Source organism: Columba livia, chromosome 2, assembly GCF_036013475.1.
Source record: "Columba livia isolate bColLiv1 breed racing homer chromosome 2, bColLiv1.pat.W.v2, whole genome shotgun sequence".
Lineage (NCBI taxonomy): Eukaryota > Metazoa > Chordata > Aves > Columbiformes > Columbidae > Columba > Columba livia.
Genome location: NC_088603.1, coordinates 127,538,183 through 127,557,503, shown reverse-complemented (window position 1 = coordinate 127,557,503; position 19,321 = coordinate 127,538,183). Strand labels below are relative to the sequence as shown.

General features: G+C 39.3%; 2 protein-coding genes across 14 annotated transcripts in view; one reads left to right on the top strand and one right to left on the bottom strand.

The window, feature by feature from the left end:
- The window catches only part of SLCO5A1 (solute carrier organic anion transporter family member 5A1), a 78,414-nt gene extending 64,478 nt beyond the window's left edge, over window positions 1–13,936 (top strand). The window contains exons 8-10 of the mRNA XM_065053748.1: window positions 2,397–2,638; window positions 4,586–4,650; window positions 5,876–13,936. Coding sequence (XP_064909820.1) covers window positions 2,397–2,638; window positions 4,586–4,650; window positions 5,876–6,321 — 753 coding nt within the window. The 3' untranslated portion in view covers window positions 6,322–13,936. The remainder of the gene's footprint in view (window positions 1–2,396; window positions 2,639–4,585; window positions 4,651–5,875) is intronic.
- A 2,093-nt stretch (window positions 13,937–16,029) lies between these two features.
- Window positions 16,030–19,321, bottom strand: part of SULF1 (sulfatase 1) — a 124,570-nt gene continuing 121,278 nt past the window's right edge. For all 13 annotated transcript variants that reach the window (XR_010470613.1, XM_065053742.1, XM_065053739.1 and 10 more), the window contains one exon: window positions 16,030–18,412. Coding sequence is in view for 12 of the 13 variants with exons in the window: in XM_065053742.1 (XP_064909814.1) it covers window positions 17,595–18,412 (818 nt within the window). In the remaining variant the exon portion in view is untranslated. The remainder of the gene's footprint in view (window positions 18,413–19,321) is intronic.

The window sequence follows — 19,321 nt, the reverse complement described above, 5'->3', positions numbered from 1 at the left end:
CCTGAGCCAGCCTGTGAAGCAGGAGGATGTTAGGTCCAGCACTGTGCTTTCTCAGGTTGACTGCATAATGGTCTGAAAATGCAGGTTCGTAGGTTTGTACATAGAAAATTGCTTAGGCCCAAGTGCAAAAAGCCTGTGATGCGAGCCTGTGGTTAGCTTTCAGTGTCTATATAAATCTTGTGCTTTGCTTGAATTGAGACATAGGTTTGATGTACATACAGTTGATACCTATTTTATATACATGTTCCTATACTCTAGCATTTCTGTTTTGTCATATCTATGTCATTTATTGCACAGACTTGGTTTCTCTGGTAATGAACTGAGACTGTGTAGTAAATATGACTATTTTCTGTAGGATGCCAATTTGGAAGCAATATGGAGATTAAGGTGAGGGTCTGTAGGAAGAAAGCAAATACTCATGTGACATTACAGAGTGTAGTCCTTCCTTGAGAAACTGGATTCTGTCATTGCCTCTGTTCCTAAGCAATGTTGGGCAAGTGACTTCAACGAAACCTCTCCCAGTTGGTCATTAATTTTGCATTCTTCATATTCTGGATCATAGACATGAGCAATAACCAGAATTGCCATTTGTAGAAGCACTAAGTGCCTAAATCTGTATCTGAAGGCACAAAAAGTTTCATTTAGGATATATTAAGTTGTATATAACGGAAAATGTTTTGAAAAAATGGATCCTGGTTTTCTCAAATTTGCCACCCACATTTGTGGAGGTTTTGGTCTGTTTCAGTTACTTAACTACAAAATAGAGATAACAACATTGATGCCTGTGGTGGGTTGACCCTGACTGGATACCAGGTGCCCAGCGAAGCTGCTCTAACAAGCCCCTCTTCAGCTGGGCAGGAGAGAGAAAATATAATGAAAGGGCCTTGAGTCAAGATAAGGACAGAGAGAGATCACTCACCAGTTACTGTCATGGGCAAAATAGACTCGACGTGGGGAAATGAGTTTAATTCATTACCAATCAAATCAGAGTAGGATAATAAGAAATAAAACCAAACCTTACAACACCTTCCCCCCATTCCTCTCTTCTTCCTGGGCTTAACTTTACTCCTGGTTTCTCTGCCTCTTCCCCCTGACTGGGCAGAGCAGGATGGGGAATGGGAGGTTATGGTCAGTTCATCCCATGTTGTCTCTGCTGCTCTTTCCTCCTCATTACATAACTACTTTGAGGATAAATGACTCCTTTTTCAAAGAGTTAAGCTATAATGATGAGTATGACAGAAAAATCCATATGAAATACGAGCCATTCTGTCTTTATAGTGGTATATGTTTAGTGTGAGGAAAAAAACTACCTGGAGCCATATTTTGAAAATAGGAGGTAAAGTAGTGGATGAATCAATAGATTATTAAGAACTTCAGCTAAATCTCGTGGAAAAAAAAAAGTGAGGCTATGTCATAACACGAGCACATACAGAGTTATACACTAAAGTTGATGAGCAACCCTAATATAGATATTTTGTGTTGTTCCAAGTGCTTAAATTTGCAACCTTAAGATGGCCTTGTAATGAAACATCTGTGCATGTGTGGTCCTAGGTTTTATAAATGCGAACCTCGAAACTAAAAACTCCTTCCTGTAACATCACATGGGCCCTGACATGTTTCCCCTCTCACGCTGGAGTATTCTGATCTGCCACACACCTTAGAATAGATGAAAACATAGTAGGATAAATGTGATGAGAGTCTGTTTCTGATCTGGCTTCTCCTCACCTTGCTCAAATCATAGTCCCCTTTGCCTATGATATGTTATCAGTCTCTTCATCCTAATTTTAGCCCCTTTGTCCATTCGGGAATCCCTCATTTCCTTCGGTCTCACTTTTTAAGTCTCTGCTTTCTCCTTATTCTCTGATTTTGCTCCTGTACGCATCCCATCCACATCCACATCCAACTAGAAGATCCTGGGCTCCAAGCATGAAGTGCAGCTTGTTTCTCTTTAGCTGAATATGGCAAGACCTCCATCAAGGTGGTAGAAGACACTTCCTGCAGATGACTGCTGACATTCTGCCAAATTCCAGAATATGGCACTGTCAATGCCACTTAAAGAGTGTTTCCTCACAGTTTTTGTAATACAGTAGAAACAATCTTTCTCTTCAGCCTCCCTGTAAGAAGTGATTGAGTTCTTTTGGCAGAATTTTCCAGAAATATTCCAGATTTTTTTCTAAACTCAGCCTAAACAGTAGAAGTCATAAGTAACTGAAAGGTAGTCTCACCATGGAAGTCCTGGCCAGCTTTAAAAGTACTTGGGGTGGTAACCTTGCTTGTGCTTGGGGAAATGATGCTAGAGGTTGAGAAGTACCATGAGACTGTTGTATCACATCTCTGCTCAATGTCTTTCTTGCATGGGTTTTTCACATAGAAATGTTCTTTTTCGCTCTCTCCAGGTAAGAAATTACACAGAATGTGCCTGTGTGCAGAGTCGCCAGGTGATCACTCCACCGACGGTGGGTCAGCGCAGTCAGCTCCGGCTGGTTATTGTCAAAACCTACCTGAATGAGAACGGCTACGCTGTTTCTGGGAAGTGTGATCGAACCTGCAACACGCTTATCCCCTTCCTGATATTTCTCTTCATTGTTACGCTTATAACAGCATGTGCCCAGCCGTCAGCAATCATAGTGACACTCAGGTGAGAACTCAGTTATGGTTTTTTTGCTGTGCGTGCTGTCACCAGCACCTGTGTCAGAAGAGGCTGGAGCAATGCAGCCAAACTCCTTCAGGCTTCTGTGTCCTTAAAAAGTGAATAGAACAGGGCTGACTTAGGGTGGAACTTGCTTCTATTAAGAATATGTAACATAATAATCTGCTTTATGAAACATGAAGTGCCCAGCAATTTCCAGGTAGCTATAAAGACAGAACAAGTAAAAGCATCATGTAAGAAGATTATTATTTCTGAAGAAATTTTCAGCCTTCTTAGAGCAATGGTTTGGATTTTCAAATACAAATGAAAAGGGTTAGTATTTAAAATTATCCTTTTCTCTTTCCTAAAGCTGTTCATTCCTGCCACATGCCTGGTTTTCACTCTCCTCTTTTTATCTTCACAATAATTTTGAACTTGTACTGTAGTAGCGTTGTTGTCACCATTGGTCATTTATGGATAGGAACAACACAGTCTTTGTAGGGAAGTGTCATGTAGCCTTACAAAACACGAGGCAGATCAAGATTTGGCTTTTCTCTCCTTAGGCTCAGCTGTGAACACAGCTCTGAAACCCTCTGGCAGGCACCTGTGTCTCATCCCCAGCAACAAAGAGCACTCTCTTGCTGTCATTTTCTTAGCTTAAGTGGCTGAGGTTTAAGCAGGAGCCTGCTGCTGACACACGGAGGACTGTGCCATGTCCTGTGGTGGAATTTGTCTTCCAGTTTACTTTTCCAAAAAATCTAAAAATGGGTGCAAGGATCGCTGTTTGGACTGTAAACCCAAGTGCTTGGCAGTGGGCACCTCAGACTTTTAGTTGCTCATGAAGCCTTAGCTCAACTGCTGTGTGCACAGTGCCATAATAATTTGGACACTTCTGACCTTATTCCTTCTGCCTCCAGGTTTCCCACCTGTGCAATAATGATAAAAAACCCCATTGTAATTGCACTGCAATTATGCAAAGGTAAACTTCAATCAATTAACATTAATATTGCAGTGAGCCTCACAATAGTGAAGTGCATAAGGGGCATCTCCAGCAGGATTTTGTAATGTTTAATAAAGAAAGTATGGCCCACACACATGAATCCCAAACCATATATTGTGCACAATGCATCAGTCCAGGATTTGTGGCCCAAATCGGTTCTCAAGTTTCTCAGTTTCTGAGGTTTTGCTTGACTTCAAAACCTTGATTTTACAGCTGTACCCCTTTGTCTACAGTCTTTTTGTGTGTTTTTATCTTATATTTCAATGTCATTAGAAGCTGTATATCTTAATTTGAGACCTTTAGGTTAAGATTTAAAATATTTTTCTAAATCAGAAGAAACTTTATGGTTTACTAAAGTTGTAGTTGCATTGTGAAATATCATTACTTCGTATTTAGTCTTATGAAAGTTTGACATTTTCTCTTTGAAACCAATGGAAGAAATCTTGTATTACTTGCATTAGACTGTTTAGATGTTTCTACTGATATTTTCCCTAAAGTAGCTCCAAAATGCTTATGCTACACAGAGATCTGTCAAATTCAGAAGCTGAGTCCAGCTTTCAGCAATTTAATTCTCCATTAATTGTAATTTGTCTAAAAAGATTAAGAAAATAAAGAAATACATTGTATGAAATGATAGGAAGCTTGATGAGATGCCATAAACATTTTGGATGGATCCTCTAGATTACCTTAATGGGTTTGGATCAAATTCTTCGGGCCTTTCACAGGTAAAGAAAGATTAAAAGGTGTGATTGAGATTTTGATTAAATAGGGACAGGAAGGTCTGGCTGTATTTTTTTCCTATCAATAGGAGTTAACAATATTAGTGGCTAAATGAAAGAAATTTAGACAAAGGTGTTTTATAGCTCAGAAAAAAGCCAGGAGGTAGAACCAGAACATAGCACAGTGATTACCTGTTATGACTGTTTCTTCAGAGGAGTTTTCTTTCTGCCTGCCAGGTCTGTGGAAGATGGGGAGCGGCCCTTTGCACTAGGAATGCAGTTTGTTTTATTACGAACTCTTGGTAAGTCTTGCAGTTACTCAGCATTTCCATACAGGCTCACCATGTTCAGCTTAAATGTACCATAAAAGTACTAAAATTCCATAAATCTGCAACTTATTGCCTGACTAATTGTATTAGGAATAGCTTCTGAAGATGTTGTACCTGAGAATGTATTTAATTTTCTGTTTTTTTTTCCAACTTTGTTGAACGTTGTTTTTGGTCCTAGAAAGAGCTATTTCTACATTCAAATTTTATTTAAAAATCAATAGTTACTAAGTATTACTTTATAAGATTTATTCTTTTTTTGAAACAGATTTTTATTGCTTTCAGCAGTAACAATAGCTCTTTGCATTTTTAAAATAAGAACCAATTATTACTTAATATCTAATTTCAAATGTTTCAAAACAAAAATGGTACAGATTAGAAGTCTTTGTTCCACTAAGTAGTTTCTTTCAAGCTCTTGAACTTCTAAAATCCTGCCTATAAAGAACACTCCAGGTGTTCAGCTAATATTAAACATAGGACAAGAGCAAGTGAGGACTGTTGGGAGAGAGCAAGAGGAGAAGCCCATATAGCTGCCTCTGGAAGTTTTCTCTATGGAAGGATGTTTCTGGCTTGTCTTAAAGATGTTGTGTTTCTGGAGAAAGCAGGAGTATTCAATGGGCTGGCTGCATTTTTAGGAGCATTAGAAGTTAAGAGGAAGATTTATTCAAAAGAAAATTTACAATCTTAGTGGTCTCACCATTTCCATCCATCTTCAGTAAGAGAAACATTTTGCCATCCTTGGGGCTTCTTCTCCATAATCTAAAGAAGCAACCCCTGGCCTTTCCCAGTTCATGAGCACTGAATGTTCAGCAAATAACTCCCTGGAGATGACATTGTATTTTGTTCCTCTCCTGTATTTTATTTCCCAAGAGCAACATTGCGTTTTCTCTTGGGGTGCACATAGTTCAAGAAGAGCTGTCTGGGGACGGCAGATTGAAGCAGTACCTGTTGTAAGGTGCTGTTGCATTGTCTTCTTTGCTGGAGTTCTTTCCCATTTGTGGTACATTTTGTGGGTGGGATAAGTAGTGTTGGTGGGAAGATCGCCTGACCAGTTTTCCATGTTTTATATTTAATGTGAGAACAGCTGAGTGGAAATCTAAAAAATTCTCAGCCTACACTCTTTAGCTAAGGTATATAGTTTCTTTAGAAGTTTTCCACTATATCCTAACACATATTATTTCTGTTGCTATTTTTATTTCAGCTTACATTCCCACTCCAATTTATTTTGGGGCTGTTATTGACACCACGTGCATGCTTTGGCAACAGGATTGTGGCGTACAAGGGTCTTGCTGGGAATACGATGTCACCTCGTTTCGTTTTGTCTACTTTGGGTTGGCAGCTGCTCTCAAGTTCGTGGGATTCTTTTTTATTTTCCTGGCCTGGTATTCCATTAAGTGTAAAGAAGAGCAGCTGCAGAGACGGAGATGGAGGGCTTCGCCGGTGAACACTGTGAGTGAGATGGTTGGCCAAGCCGGACCCCAACAAAACTATGCACGGACTAGATCCTGCCCTACCTTCAGCTCCCAAGGAGACATCAGTGTGGCACAAGGAATGAACTGCGTAGCACAAACATACCCTGGCCCTTTATCAGAAGCAATAAATTCCTCAAATGAAAATGCATTGGAAGAAGTCACTGCTGAGATATAGACTCCTGGCTTGGTAATGTAATATTTAGTTTTGTTGGTTGACTTAATTATGGCGCCTTGTAAAACACCTGTGCCTTCTATTTTTAATCTAAATGTAACACGTGATAAAACCAACAAAGCTTAATGCAAACAACTATAGTATGCTCCTGAGGGCTGGATACCTCAGACCAACCCAAGTTCTTATTTCTCCCTTCCCAACAATGGAGTTTTAAAAATTGTGTTTGTAATTATTTCAGATGTGTCCATTAAATGTCTATGCTCTGATCTAGCAGTGTAAGGGTGAGGTATTGTGAACAGCAGAAGTCAGTGGAAGAGTGACAAAAACTCATATTGTTGATGTCTAGACGTCACAAAAATGCTTAAATGTATCGTCAACTTCATATCCACAAACTGTATTTTTAAGAGATGAGTAATTACTGTGAGTTCTGCTACAAAGCACAACTGAACTTGTTTAAACTATGCAACTTAGTTTGATTATTTTATGTGCCACAAATTAAGTTTAAAGTTAGCTTTTAAAGACATTACTGCAACTGAATTTGAAAGGGGCTATTTTCAGACATAAGCATTAAATTTAAAAAGAACATAAGGTTTAAAGTACTGTTAACATGTTAAGCCATACAAAATTTATGCATCAGGTAGTGTTTGCAAATTTTGAAGTTGTAATATCTTATCCTGTCAAAATGTGCATTAATTTTCATTTGATGGGATGTAGTCATTCTTCACAAAGTACACACACTAGGAAAGTATAATGCTTGGAGTAAAAAACTTCAGTATTAATTTACAATAACATTAAGATGTAGGAATCATACACAGGTACCAGAGCAGATATGTGCATATTTCTACAGTGATACAGGCAGTTATTCTGGTGGGTGCTACCAGCACCAAATCCATTCTTTTCCTGAAGAAGAAAATAACCACTTATAGCCTGATGGGAGGAACCTGTCTGTCCAGAAATCCATGCCAGTGTAGTGCAGCTTCACTGAAAAGATCTGGAGGGAGAGCTGATGACCCTATTTTGTGTCAGAGCAGCTGCCTGGGACCCAGTGAGCCCCTCACAGCCAGAGCGGGTGTGGGGCTGGCGCTGGCACCACTGGCTGCCCATGGCTGGGGTGGATAGAGGGACCCTCCCAACAGGGCGGCCAGCAGCCTGCCCAGCGCTGTGGTGGGTACGAGGCTTTTCCCTCTGCTCCTGGCATGGCCGGGCTGCTGTACTCCCCGCCACCGAGGACAGCTGGGGAGGGAGTGCTGGCTCAGACCCTGTGTCCCTCTCATTTCTGCCTCACTTCTGCCTCTCCTGCTGCCTGGGGTTGCACAGGATGGTGGGACTGGTCTCGGAGGTCCCAGCTGTGTGGTTTGTGACTCATGTGGCTGTCTTTCCTTTCCTCAGCTTAATTGAAAGCTTCTGTGCAGGCAAAGGGCAAGTCATCTCTCTTTTGCCATTCCAGGGGAATAGCTAAGAATAGAAATTGTCTGCAAGCATGGACCCATGGGATGTGATGTGGCCTTTGCTTATTCCAAATTACTGTAGTGTGTTTTCTCCCCAGGAGATGCTGAGACTTTCTAATCAAATGTACTTGGCATTTCATTTCTTGCTCTGGAGGCTTTGTAGTGCCATGCTTATGATATACTAATAATGTCTCAAAGGGCAGAGAATGATTTCAGGTGGACACTAAGAAGTAAAAATTGTATTTTGCCCTGCAGGGAAAGACTTAGAAGTTTAGGAAATTAAAAGTACTCTTTTAAGAGGACTCAGTGATAGTCAGGTTTGAATTTTGCTGTTTAGAGAGCTTGCATGAAAATAAATAGGAAAGAGCAGAACCTCTACATATTTTTGAAAATAAGTATTCCTGGTTTAATTTTTAAGTTGATCAAACATTGTGTGAAATCAAGTCCTTGAAATTAAAGGCAGTACCTCCTTGGCATCCATCGAGTTGTCCCGGGAAGAGCAGATTTCCTTGTCCTCCTTTGCTGGCCGCCTTCTCTCATCTCCTGGCTCTCCTTGATCAGCACATAGGACTAACCCACAGGGCTGGTTCCCCTGCTTGAAAGGGTGACTGCTTATTTCAGAATGTCTCAGTCCATTTATGTGGCTTGTAATGATGCCCACTCTTTCCGTCTGCAAACTCAGATGCTTCTGCCCCAAACTACAATGAAGAGGAATACAGTTTTCATCACTGCCTGCTATTCTATACGTATTAGGAGCTTTTTGGGGTCAAGTCTGAGGATTTTATTGTTCTCTCATGCATCCACAAGGCACAACATACTCTCAATCAGCATGTGCCACCTGGGATGTTAGCTTCTACACTCCTCACCCCAAGGAATAAATTTCCTCGGCTCACAGGTATTGGGTATATTTTTTTTCACCATAGGAGATCAGGATAGATAATAGAAGTATCTCCTTTTGCTCGGGTGTCAAATGTTTCTTGCACCAGGAATTTGCTGCTGTGGCGAAAATTGAGGCAAAGTAGTAGGACAAAGAGTAATTGAAACCCATCACCCACTATTTTAATCACTTGCCCATTCTAATCAGCATAGGATGAGGTGAAGAGCAACAATCATTTTGAATACCTCAGAAGCAGAGCATTTAGGGATTTGTAAAAGGCTGGAGATGAATCATCTATCCTGATCTATTCTGTTTCATGCCTCTTGTGTGCTTCTGTTCCATGTGAATAACAAGGGAGAGCAGATCAGGCTTGTAGGACTGTCTGGAGCTGTCACTGGTGGCAGAGAGTAAGAATGATGGAAGTGACGCATCTGCAACTGCTGCAGCTTCTGAACTGATTTCAAGGTAATTTAGAGCTTGTTGGAATGGAGACCACCTGTTTTTTGGGCAATCCTGACACTTTGACTTTCAAAAACATTTTTTGAAGTGTTTGAGAAATTGGAATGTCGAGGGAAAGATGTTCACTTTGGAAATGCTGAAAAAGCCTTGTTTACATTATTTTGTGTTTAAAAATATGTGCAAACCAAAAAGTAATTCGTTACCTTTCGAACCTTTTTTAGTATTTTTGGATATAGAAAATTTTCACAATATGAATACATTTCTACAAAATCACTCAATTAAATCAGCATCCTCTGAAAGAAAGAAAACCCCAAATCTGGCCAATTTTGGATTGATTCCCAAAGAAGGCTTCGGTGTAAGATATAACAGTCTAAACTAAGCCAAAAAAGGCGTGCAGGGGAAACACATTAACTTCCTAGAGAAGTCAGTTCTGACATTGTCAACATTCACTGAAGTATGGACTGGGACCTGCTGAACAAAAGCTATTTTCTGAGGTTGTCATTGCTGAAGGAAGCAGCATCACCAGAGAAATTGCATGTATCCCCAGCAGTACTCATGATCGACAGGTGGTGCTAAATTGACACACAGGAATTAAAAAGGAGCTTTATCACCCACTGAAGATGGCCATGATGTCTTCCTATTGTGAAATCCTCTGACCATAGAATAAAAAATTCTGTTAACTTTTAATTTCTGTCACCTTCCCCCCAAAAACTAAAGTTTGCTTAGCAGTGAGCACAAGAAGATGTGAAGCAGGAGTCCTGCTCGCCCACAGGCTGCTATCGGCAGCAAACCCACATCATCTACCTGCAGTTCACTAGCCAGGGATAATATGGAGCAATGACGCCCCACAATTAGCTGCAAGTCCACCAAGTGCCCTCATACCGTCACAGGGACAGACAGAAATTACTCCTCTTCCGCTGCTTATTCCTGATTTAGAGTGAAGGACATGAGAGAAGCAGCCCAAATATATGGACTTGAGTGAACAGGTAATTTTGCCTGTTTAGCCTCCCATTCATCCCTGTTTCCTCAAAAAGGGGAAAACTTCAGAAAAGGCGTAGCTATGACCTTGAGTGCTTATGAGTGCAGCAACCTCAGGAGTTGGTTTGTAGAGCTCAGGAGATGCAGTCTCAGCTGGAATATCTGGAGTGTGGGACTCTGTATTTCTAGGCAAAAGCCCTGTGGTTTTGGTTCCCCTTATTCCCCATGAGCATACTGGATATAACATGGTATGGTTTGGAACTGGTGGTATTTTATGCCCTGTCAGTACAGTGTGAGCAGCTAAAAGAAATATGTTGAATATTATGATGCAATTTATATTTAATTTGAAACTTTCAGTTCTTTGACCAGCCATTTTATCTTTAAAAGGGGATGTAATTACATACAGTTCCAAGTGGGAACACAAGTATCTTCCTAGATGTTATAAGTTTGAAAGCCTGAATAGCTACAAAAACATGAGAGTAGTTTTCTCAAAAATTCGTTTTCTTCTTTTTTTTTTTAATATACCTTATTAATTCGTAGCATTCACCATTCATTATGGCTCTGATCCAGCAAAAAAATATGTATGTACATTTATATACTTAAGTAATGTACTTAAAAGTAACACATATATGTAAGTATTGGACTGCATCCCATCTGCATTCAAAAAAGGGTTCCTTTGCACAAAGAGTAATTTCTGTGCTGAATTTTTTCCCCATGGATTCAGTGATCATTCTAACCAGAACAGCACAAAGTATTATAGCACTTGACTACTCCCCTGTGGCATCCACATGTTGCTGCTTACATATTTGTCGATGGAGGAAAGCTTTCACTTTCAAATATAATTAAAATACAAAATATTTTGTGGACATGCTCAAAGATACATTCTAACTCTTCCTGCCATTCACTTATTTTATGAATTTCTGTGTGGAAATCTGTGTTTTATGTGGGGAGATACATTAAATAAGGGCTTCTTTCTGACCTTAAAGCCAATAAAACACATTAAGTAATGCTGTAAGTTCAGGTTGTGCCCTTTCACAGAATTTGGACCTAGAAAATCAGATGACAAATTTTTGGTATCCCACAAAACTGGAGCAGAGCACTAACTGCTCTCTGTAAATCCAGACTGGATGGCTGGGGGAGGGGTCAGCATCTTCTGTACTGTTCTGGCGGGTTTTTCCCCCCAAATGCCTGAATTATTGCTGCCTTACTGCACTTCCTGTGTGTAATGCCACAGCTCTTCGTGGTGTTATATTGACATAAAACTGATGTTACATAGGTATAAAGTGTCTTAGTGTTATTTTGAAGCCAGATTCTCAGCCTCATCAGTCCCATGATCAGGCTGAAGAACTGGGCCGGTTCCTTGGTCTGGACATAAACAAGCCGGCGCTTTAGCAAGCGTGTGTGAGCTAAGTGATATCAAGTCCTTGTTTAGATTTTATACTGCTCACTGGTTCCTACTACTCTTTTGGGAGATCAAAGACCAAATATTTGCTAAGCAAGTCCATCTTTTTCTGTTTTCTCAGTTATGTGACTTTTATAATGGCATAGGAGATGCCATGCTGCGGTGTCTGGGCTCCCCCAGCTGAAGCCACCCAGCTGTGGTTGCTTTCCAGGGGATTAAAATACGTGGTAATGGAGATTTACCTGGACTGCAATCTGCATCGGCATTGCATTGGTCAGAGTGTCTGCCCCTTGTAGATTAAACTTGTATCAACACATTTTAGTTTCCTCACATACTGGATTTGATTTTATAGACATTTTTATCCTTAGAGTGCTTAGAAGCTGAACAGTCGGCATCATGGTGGTAGATTCATTCTTTGGTATAGAATTAGGGCATTCTTTTTTTCTTATAACATCTTGTTTCACGGATAACAATTCATAAAGGTTACGTGTAATGTTGCAGAGTAGAGATGCAGAGCTTGCAGTGTGGGGGCCTCGATATGGCAAGAGTTCACATGATTATTTTTCTTTACATCAAACATCACTAGTACGTTATTATGTGGCCAAAGGTTTGAAAGCCTACCTGATCCTCAGGAAAGAAATTTTCCTTATCCTTTCCACAGAATAGATCATGTAAATTAAGGAGGACAGCTAACTCTATCCATACCCCATAGCCATATCCATTACATTTACTAGAGTTAATAACTGTAGTTTTTAGCAATCTTCCCCCACTCTAGACCTCCAGATACGCTATTTTCTTTTGACTTAATGCAGCCTTCTAAACAGAGACTTAGCTCTGCAAGTTCAAAGTAGTTCCAAACTTTTCTTGGTTTCAAGCATTATGAAATAGATACTTATTTATTCAGGTTCCACTCTACTCTTCCAATTATTACGTTATCCATTGTGTGTACTGTGTTTTCTATTTTTTTTCTATCTCAAACCAGTTATCCCGATGTTACCCTGTAACAACATTTTGTTCATAATATAGAACAGGTGAAAAGCTTTGGAATTCATGAAGGGCTACAAAAACATTGTTCACCTTGAGGAAGGGTGAGCCAGCTTGATAATCTTTGGACAAATGACTAAACAACACTGTGGTGCTAATAGGTACTGAGGTATTTTATGATTTACACTATGACTCAAATGACGTACTCAAGGCATGTCAATGATGCAACTGCATGTGTTTTTGTTCTTGAAGTCTGGACTGCTCCAGCAAAGACAGTGTTTGTTATTCCTGATGGGCCAATTCCTACCTAACTCTTCTGTGGGAAAGTAATCTCAGGAGGCAGTATAGGATTTGTCCCAGCGCTAACACCTAAGGTAAAAGCTATACAGACCACAGAAATCTTATGTGGGATGTATTCATCGTGCTATAACATGTTACTTTATTTAGTGGCTTTGCTTAAGCAGAGGCTGAAAATAAATTCTATAGTAATGACAAGAAACAAAACACTGGGCTAAATTGTGGGACTCCTTAACTGAGCAACATTAGTAAACTGAGGATTCAGATCTGAAATATTAATGTTCTTCCATGGAACACCAGAAAGAGAGGGGTAGAATAAGAGCAGGTTCTAGCTCTAGCAGTGGAAAAAGGCCAAATCTGGTCAACTTTAAAGTGAGCTATGATTTAAAACAGTGTTTTGGTTTTAAGATCTTGAAGACAATATTTTTCCCTTCCGTTTTGAACTCTGAAAGGTAATTATTTTGTGTTATTGTGCCTGGACTGCTCATACAGAGAAGGCATCTCTGTCCTAAATAGAATTAAGAGGTACACCTCTGACTGATAGGTCAGAAATTGAACCTCTTTAACAAAGGTACATTTGGAAACATGGAGGGAAATTTCAAAACAAACAAAAAAAAAGTACAAAATCATCCTGAACGGAGTTTCTATACAAAGAAAAAAGAATTTGAAGTGAGTGTGATCCATGGTTGAGTGAAGCCTTTCCTCAGAGAAGACCTGTTTTCCCCAGTTGAGCAAATGGGAGTTCTGCCCTGGGCTGCAGTACGTATTGCTACCAAATGTTTGAAGCAGAGCAGCAACAGAATAGTCTGGGTAGTATGTAAGGAGCATGGAGCGGGCACACTGCCTGTAAATGTTTAGTTTTTAAAAAACTCATTATTGAGCAAATATGTAGAGTATTAAGAAAATTTGTAGAGTATGTCTGACCGTATGAGTGTGTGGGTGCTGTGCTGTGGTAAAAAGAGACTAATTGGTTTATGCAGTTTGTTTTGCATACTTTAGGCTCCTGTATGGGGTTTTTTAATTGATATTTATTTCTCAGCAGAGCTTAGAATAATTTTAAAGCTGTGTAACACATCATTTAATGAAATCTATTGTCAGCATCTGTTGTAAACATGTGTTTACAAAACAAACTCTTGAATACTTGATATTTGGAAATAAAATATAGCATATCAAGTCTGTTTTATTTCTGAGAAAAAAAAAAGTGACAAAAATGATACGTGAGTTGCTGTGCAGTCATTCTGGATCAAGTAACCAAGTATTCAGTCTTTCAGTGTGTAGTCAGACAAAACCAAATATTTCCACTGAATTCAGTGACCACTGAAGAATTGATCGTGCAGAAATAAACTGTAAAATTCCATAGTTTCCTCTATCACTAAATTTGATTGACATTAGTTATATGGTAAGAAATACAAATTTGTTTGAAATATATGTTGATAGTTGGAAAAAATACATGGGGTACAAGTCTCTGTGCACCTGTGTAGCTCAGTAGAAGAGAACTGGGGCATGAACCCAAGGACTGGAGGCCAGAGGTCATCACTGCTTAGTGCTTTGTCCACTCTTTGGCTCTGGTTTGGACCACACCAACAAGTGCCTTAAAAATATTCCTGTCCAGCTCCAGGCCCTCTTCAGAAACTACATAACTATGTGCTGCCTTTCAGAAAGGACACACCTGCTGTTATTTTGTGGATCAGAAAAAGCCAAGAAGGTCCTCCCCTTGCCTGCTGTAAGGAGTGCTTTCCCATGGAGTCCAATTTAGGCGTTTGGTTTCCTCCTGAGCCTGCAACTGCTTGAAGCCTGTAAGAGCTTCCTGACAGTCACACCATGCACTGCTCATGGGCTCGACTGCCTCAGCTACGGGACAAGATACTGTCCAGAAAGAAGTGCAAAACATAGTGGCATAGCATCACACTGCTTAGGCCACCTGCTTAAGGATATGACAGATTTGGCCTCTTTCTTTTGGTCTGCTTTTATATTTGATGCATGTTTCCAGAGAGCAAGGATCAGAGCTTATTGCTCCCTGTACCTCTTAGCTGCAGATTGAGTCTCTTTTATTTTTTTTTCCCCTCCACACTCCTGGAAAATACCTGTAAAGAAGGCTCTCACCTAGTTTAGAAGATACGGCACTGTCTAAGCTTCTGACAGAAGACAAGACACTGACCTGGAAGAAAGAAGGTTGATCACTTTCCAGCTGAGGAAGATGTGATCTCTTCCATTTCCTGAGTATTTTAAACTCTCAGACAAGAAGGAAAGACAAGTGGGGCGAAATGGTGGAGCACTCTATTGCACCATTCCCTTCTCTATCTCTACCCACATGTTAAGAGAGGAGAAAGCATTTTGCTTGATTCTTTCAAATAAATGTACTTTCAAACAATAAAGGACACGTGGTTGGTACTGGACAATTCCCAGCACAAAGATATGAGTGAGGTAGTTGTATGAGACCTTGCTTCAACTTGCCTTTGTCCTTAAAGTTCTCGCAAACTTGCTGGCTCAGCCTGCTCAGCACCCTGTTTTGAAACACATTTTGTGTTTGCCAGCCTCCTTTCTGGGAGTAGACATCTCTCAGGGGACTACCTAGCATTGAAATGACTGATTTTTGAACACTTACATTAACCATTGATCCCCTGTCCCGATTCCCACAAACGTCACCTATAACTTCATGTCTGCAGGCGCATCAGTGTCCAAGGACTGCGTAGAAGAAAGAAGAGGTCAAGAAGCACAGCTTCAGAGGCTGATTTTAGCTTGTGAAGGTAATCTTATTCACAGGCCATCAAAGAAACACAGAGTGCAAGTAAAGGAGAGTTTACCTTAAAACCTAAATTCCCTTTTCTGAAGACTCTTGTGCAAGGAGACACACTCCTGACTAGAGATCTGTGGTCCAGTTAAGCCCTGTGTGTCTGGCCTCCTGTGCTTTGCTGTCACAGAGAGAACTTTGCGAGGCAGAGGGACAGAGGCAAAGCATGGGATGGCACTGTGTGACATTGCTTTACTTCTGGGAACCGCTGGTTGTGCAGCTCGGTGCATTGACTTCAAGGAAGAAAGGATCAGATGAACTGAGAATTAAAAAAACCCCAAAACACAGCATGTCTTAAAAATATATCTGATTCACAGTCTCCAAGAATAATTTATAACTAACAGAATGTAGAGTGTTATTTAGTTACCCATTGCTTGAGTGTGGACGGATTCTTAAAACTGAAACTAGCAACATATTTTAAAAATAAATCTTAATTAGGAGGAAAACTGCATCATCCGGACTTCTCTGAAGCAGGTAAAGTAAAACACTTTTTATTTCAAGAAATATTGCTTCTAGACTTTCCCGAAGCCAGAATTGTTCTATAAAAGTATCACAGAAATATTATACAAGATTTAAAAACACAGTCTGTATCCCAGTAACTTAAAACCTATGTACAAATAGCATCATTCATTACCATAAATACGTTTTTCTATCAATCAGCCCATGACACATACATCAGATAGAGAGCTAGTAATTTTAACATATGTACAGAGTCCATCAAAAAGACTGCTTCTTAAAATTAGTGAAATCACACTAAAAGAATCTCCTTTTTAAAAAGTTTCAACTTAAAATACAATGCAATGAATGTAAATTTAACCTGCAGTGCTTGCAATAGCCAAAAAATACTCACTACATTAAATAACATGTAACAGAAAGGAAATGCGCCCATGGATTGGACACCGTGGAATTACATCTGTTTGAGGTAATTCTCTTTTGTTGTTGTTGTGTTAATTATTTAGCAATTTATTACAAAAGCAAGGGAAGATATTGATTTTTGAGTAACAGAGATTTTCAAAGTCATTTTTGTATTATACTTTATAAAATTTAATATTTGGTAAAGTTCAAGAAAATTTAGAATACAACAACAAAAAATATCTAAACTACTATTCTTTACCTCGTGTGCCTTCTGTATCTAAATGTAAATCTAATGTGATTTTATCATTCCCTTTCATGCCTGTTCAAAAGAAAAAGAATTTAAATCTCAGAATGATAGCAATTCGTTCAAGATATTAAAAATCAGATGTGGTGACAAAAGCATATATGTACTGATGTAAACCTTCCTACCAGTATCAGAAAAAAAAGTCAAAAAACCTCTTGGATTTTTAATACTGACAGTATCAACATATAGGGAAATAATCCAATTTAAACAAATCCTCCTACGGTTAACAATCATTAGCCATACCTTGCTCAGAGTAAATTTAATTAAAGTAACAAAACCATGCAAGATTTTTTCTAAAATAATATCCAAAGTGTCTGTTTCCATAATCCATACTGATTACCTCTTCCCTGTCAATCTGTTTATTGGTTTCACAGTTACGTGAGACAATGAGCAAATTATGAACATGTAAAGTGTTAGATTCATAAATGGCATGGCATACAGATTTTAAAAGTGCATTTTACTCAAAAGCATGACATTAGGAATTTCCAGTGGTTAAAATAATTTGTGAAAAAGACATTATGAACACAGATTGGGTGGACTGAAACTTTCATTCAATCTGGTATAATTTGGAAATAGTGAAAGTAACTTGAACATTCTCTTCAAAGAAGTAATTTTTAGCTTTCAGAGAATGTGCCACTGCATTTGGGAGTTAACACTGTTTCTTTTCAGCAAAAACTGCAAATCTGGTTTCCTAGTGGGGAGAATTACTGTGAAATAATGTGCGTGTGAATAAAACAAATGTGCACAGAGACAAATTATGAACTGGGCTCAATTTAGCTGCAAAACGTATTTACAATAAACATGGAATGTCACTTGTCATGATTACCTTTATTAGTTTGCTAATAAGAAAAAGGAGACTTGTTTAATGGTTGACAACTTGATTAATCCAAGGAGAGTGGAGCTGAGGCACTGCCTTCTACGTTTAGGATTTGTGAAGTTTCCCCTGCAAGACTCTGTTCTGTTTTTTTCAAGAAAGTTCCTGTTTTCTGGATACTGATAGATGAATCCCTAATGGAGACATTTACAGTCTGATGAATGAGGGGTTCATTGGACCTCACAGGAAGATATATTTGATCCTCAAATACATCTTCCACAGCATCACTGTCCTCATGAGTCTCTTTTTGAGGAATGCTGATGGGTTGTAGCATGAAGCTATGCCGGGACCCCAACTCTACCAAACCGTTTCCACTGAAATCCATATCAAAACGGTCCGATTCTTTATCTTCCATCGATTTTTCAGCTTGGGGATTATTTCTCCAGTGTGCATCATTCAAACTGCTTTTCTCAGGAATATCGTTGTTTAATTCAAGTTTCCTTTCCTGGCTTAAAGTCACCATGCTCAAAGTGAGGGCTGTGAAGTCTGTTGGCACAATAAGCTGCAACTCTTCTGCAGGCAGGCCACTCGATTCTTCAGCAGAAGTCATTTCCACCAAGGTAAATGGTGTGGATGATTTGTCCCCGTTGCTTCGAGCAGTGTTAGCCTTGTCTGTTTGATTTTGCTGGTAGTAACTGTTCAGCAGTGCAAACATTCTATCTACATCCTTCAAGTAATTAGTCCAGTCAGCCAGACTAAGTCTATAGTTGTATCTGTATTCATATACACTTTCATTCACACTGTACAAGTCTTCCAGTCCTTGCCAATTGATGTCGCCTGTGAAACTGGGCAGGTTAGCCTTCCCATCCATCCCATAACTGTCCTCTGTTGAAAGAAAGAATAAAGCCTAATGGTGAACGCCAGTTTAAAAGTGCAAGCAAAGCTTCCACATATGTTTCTACTCCAACTCGCCTGAAAGCATCACTATTCATAACGTATACAGCTCAACGTGTAAGACGCTTCACGTCTTCTGTCATCATGTTAACGATTCTGGCCTCAGGAGTGTTCAGAGCTCCTGCTGAACACACAGCAAGAAACTGCCTGTCTTCTGCGACATCTTTGGACTGCATAGAAAAGAGCAAGGTCTGGTCTAATGAGGCTTTGTGATGACAGCCAGAGATTAATCTTCCCTCTGATATTTCAAGGCAGGAAAGGTGTTTCAATAGATGAATAATCAATTCACCTTTCCTGAACACTCCACCAAAATATGTGATTTGAGAACAGCGGTTAAGTATAAAAGATGGGACCAAATCTGAAAACCACTAATGACCTGAATTTCAACAACACCCAGAGGAATTTGGTTTCTGAGTATCTCAAGACATATGGTCTACAAACCAACCAGCTACGTTTTATTTAATAAATGATAGCCAAAGGTAATATTTTATTTATTTTGTAAACATTCATTTTAATTTACCTGGAGCAATTAGGAGAAATAAAAGCTGTAAAAACTTGGTGTGAATTAATTTATAGGACTGCACCACTCTGTAAAATGCTGTTAAAATATACATATAGAACCCCCTAAAGGTCTTCAACTTTTTTTTTTATTAAATAAAAAAAAAGCTTTCAAAGAATATGTCTAACACCTTGACCAAACAAGCTTGAATAAAAGGCTTAAGTATGAATCTATCTGTAGCAATGGAGCTGCATTTTATATTGATCATAGCCAGAGAAAGCAAAGACATGTATGAAACCCATTTCCAAAAGATTTTTAAAAGTCACTACAGTGACTATAGT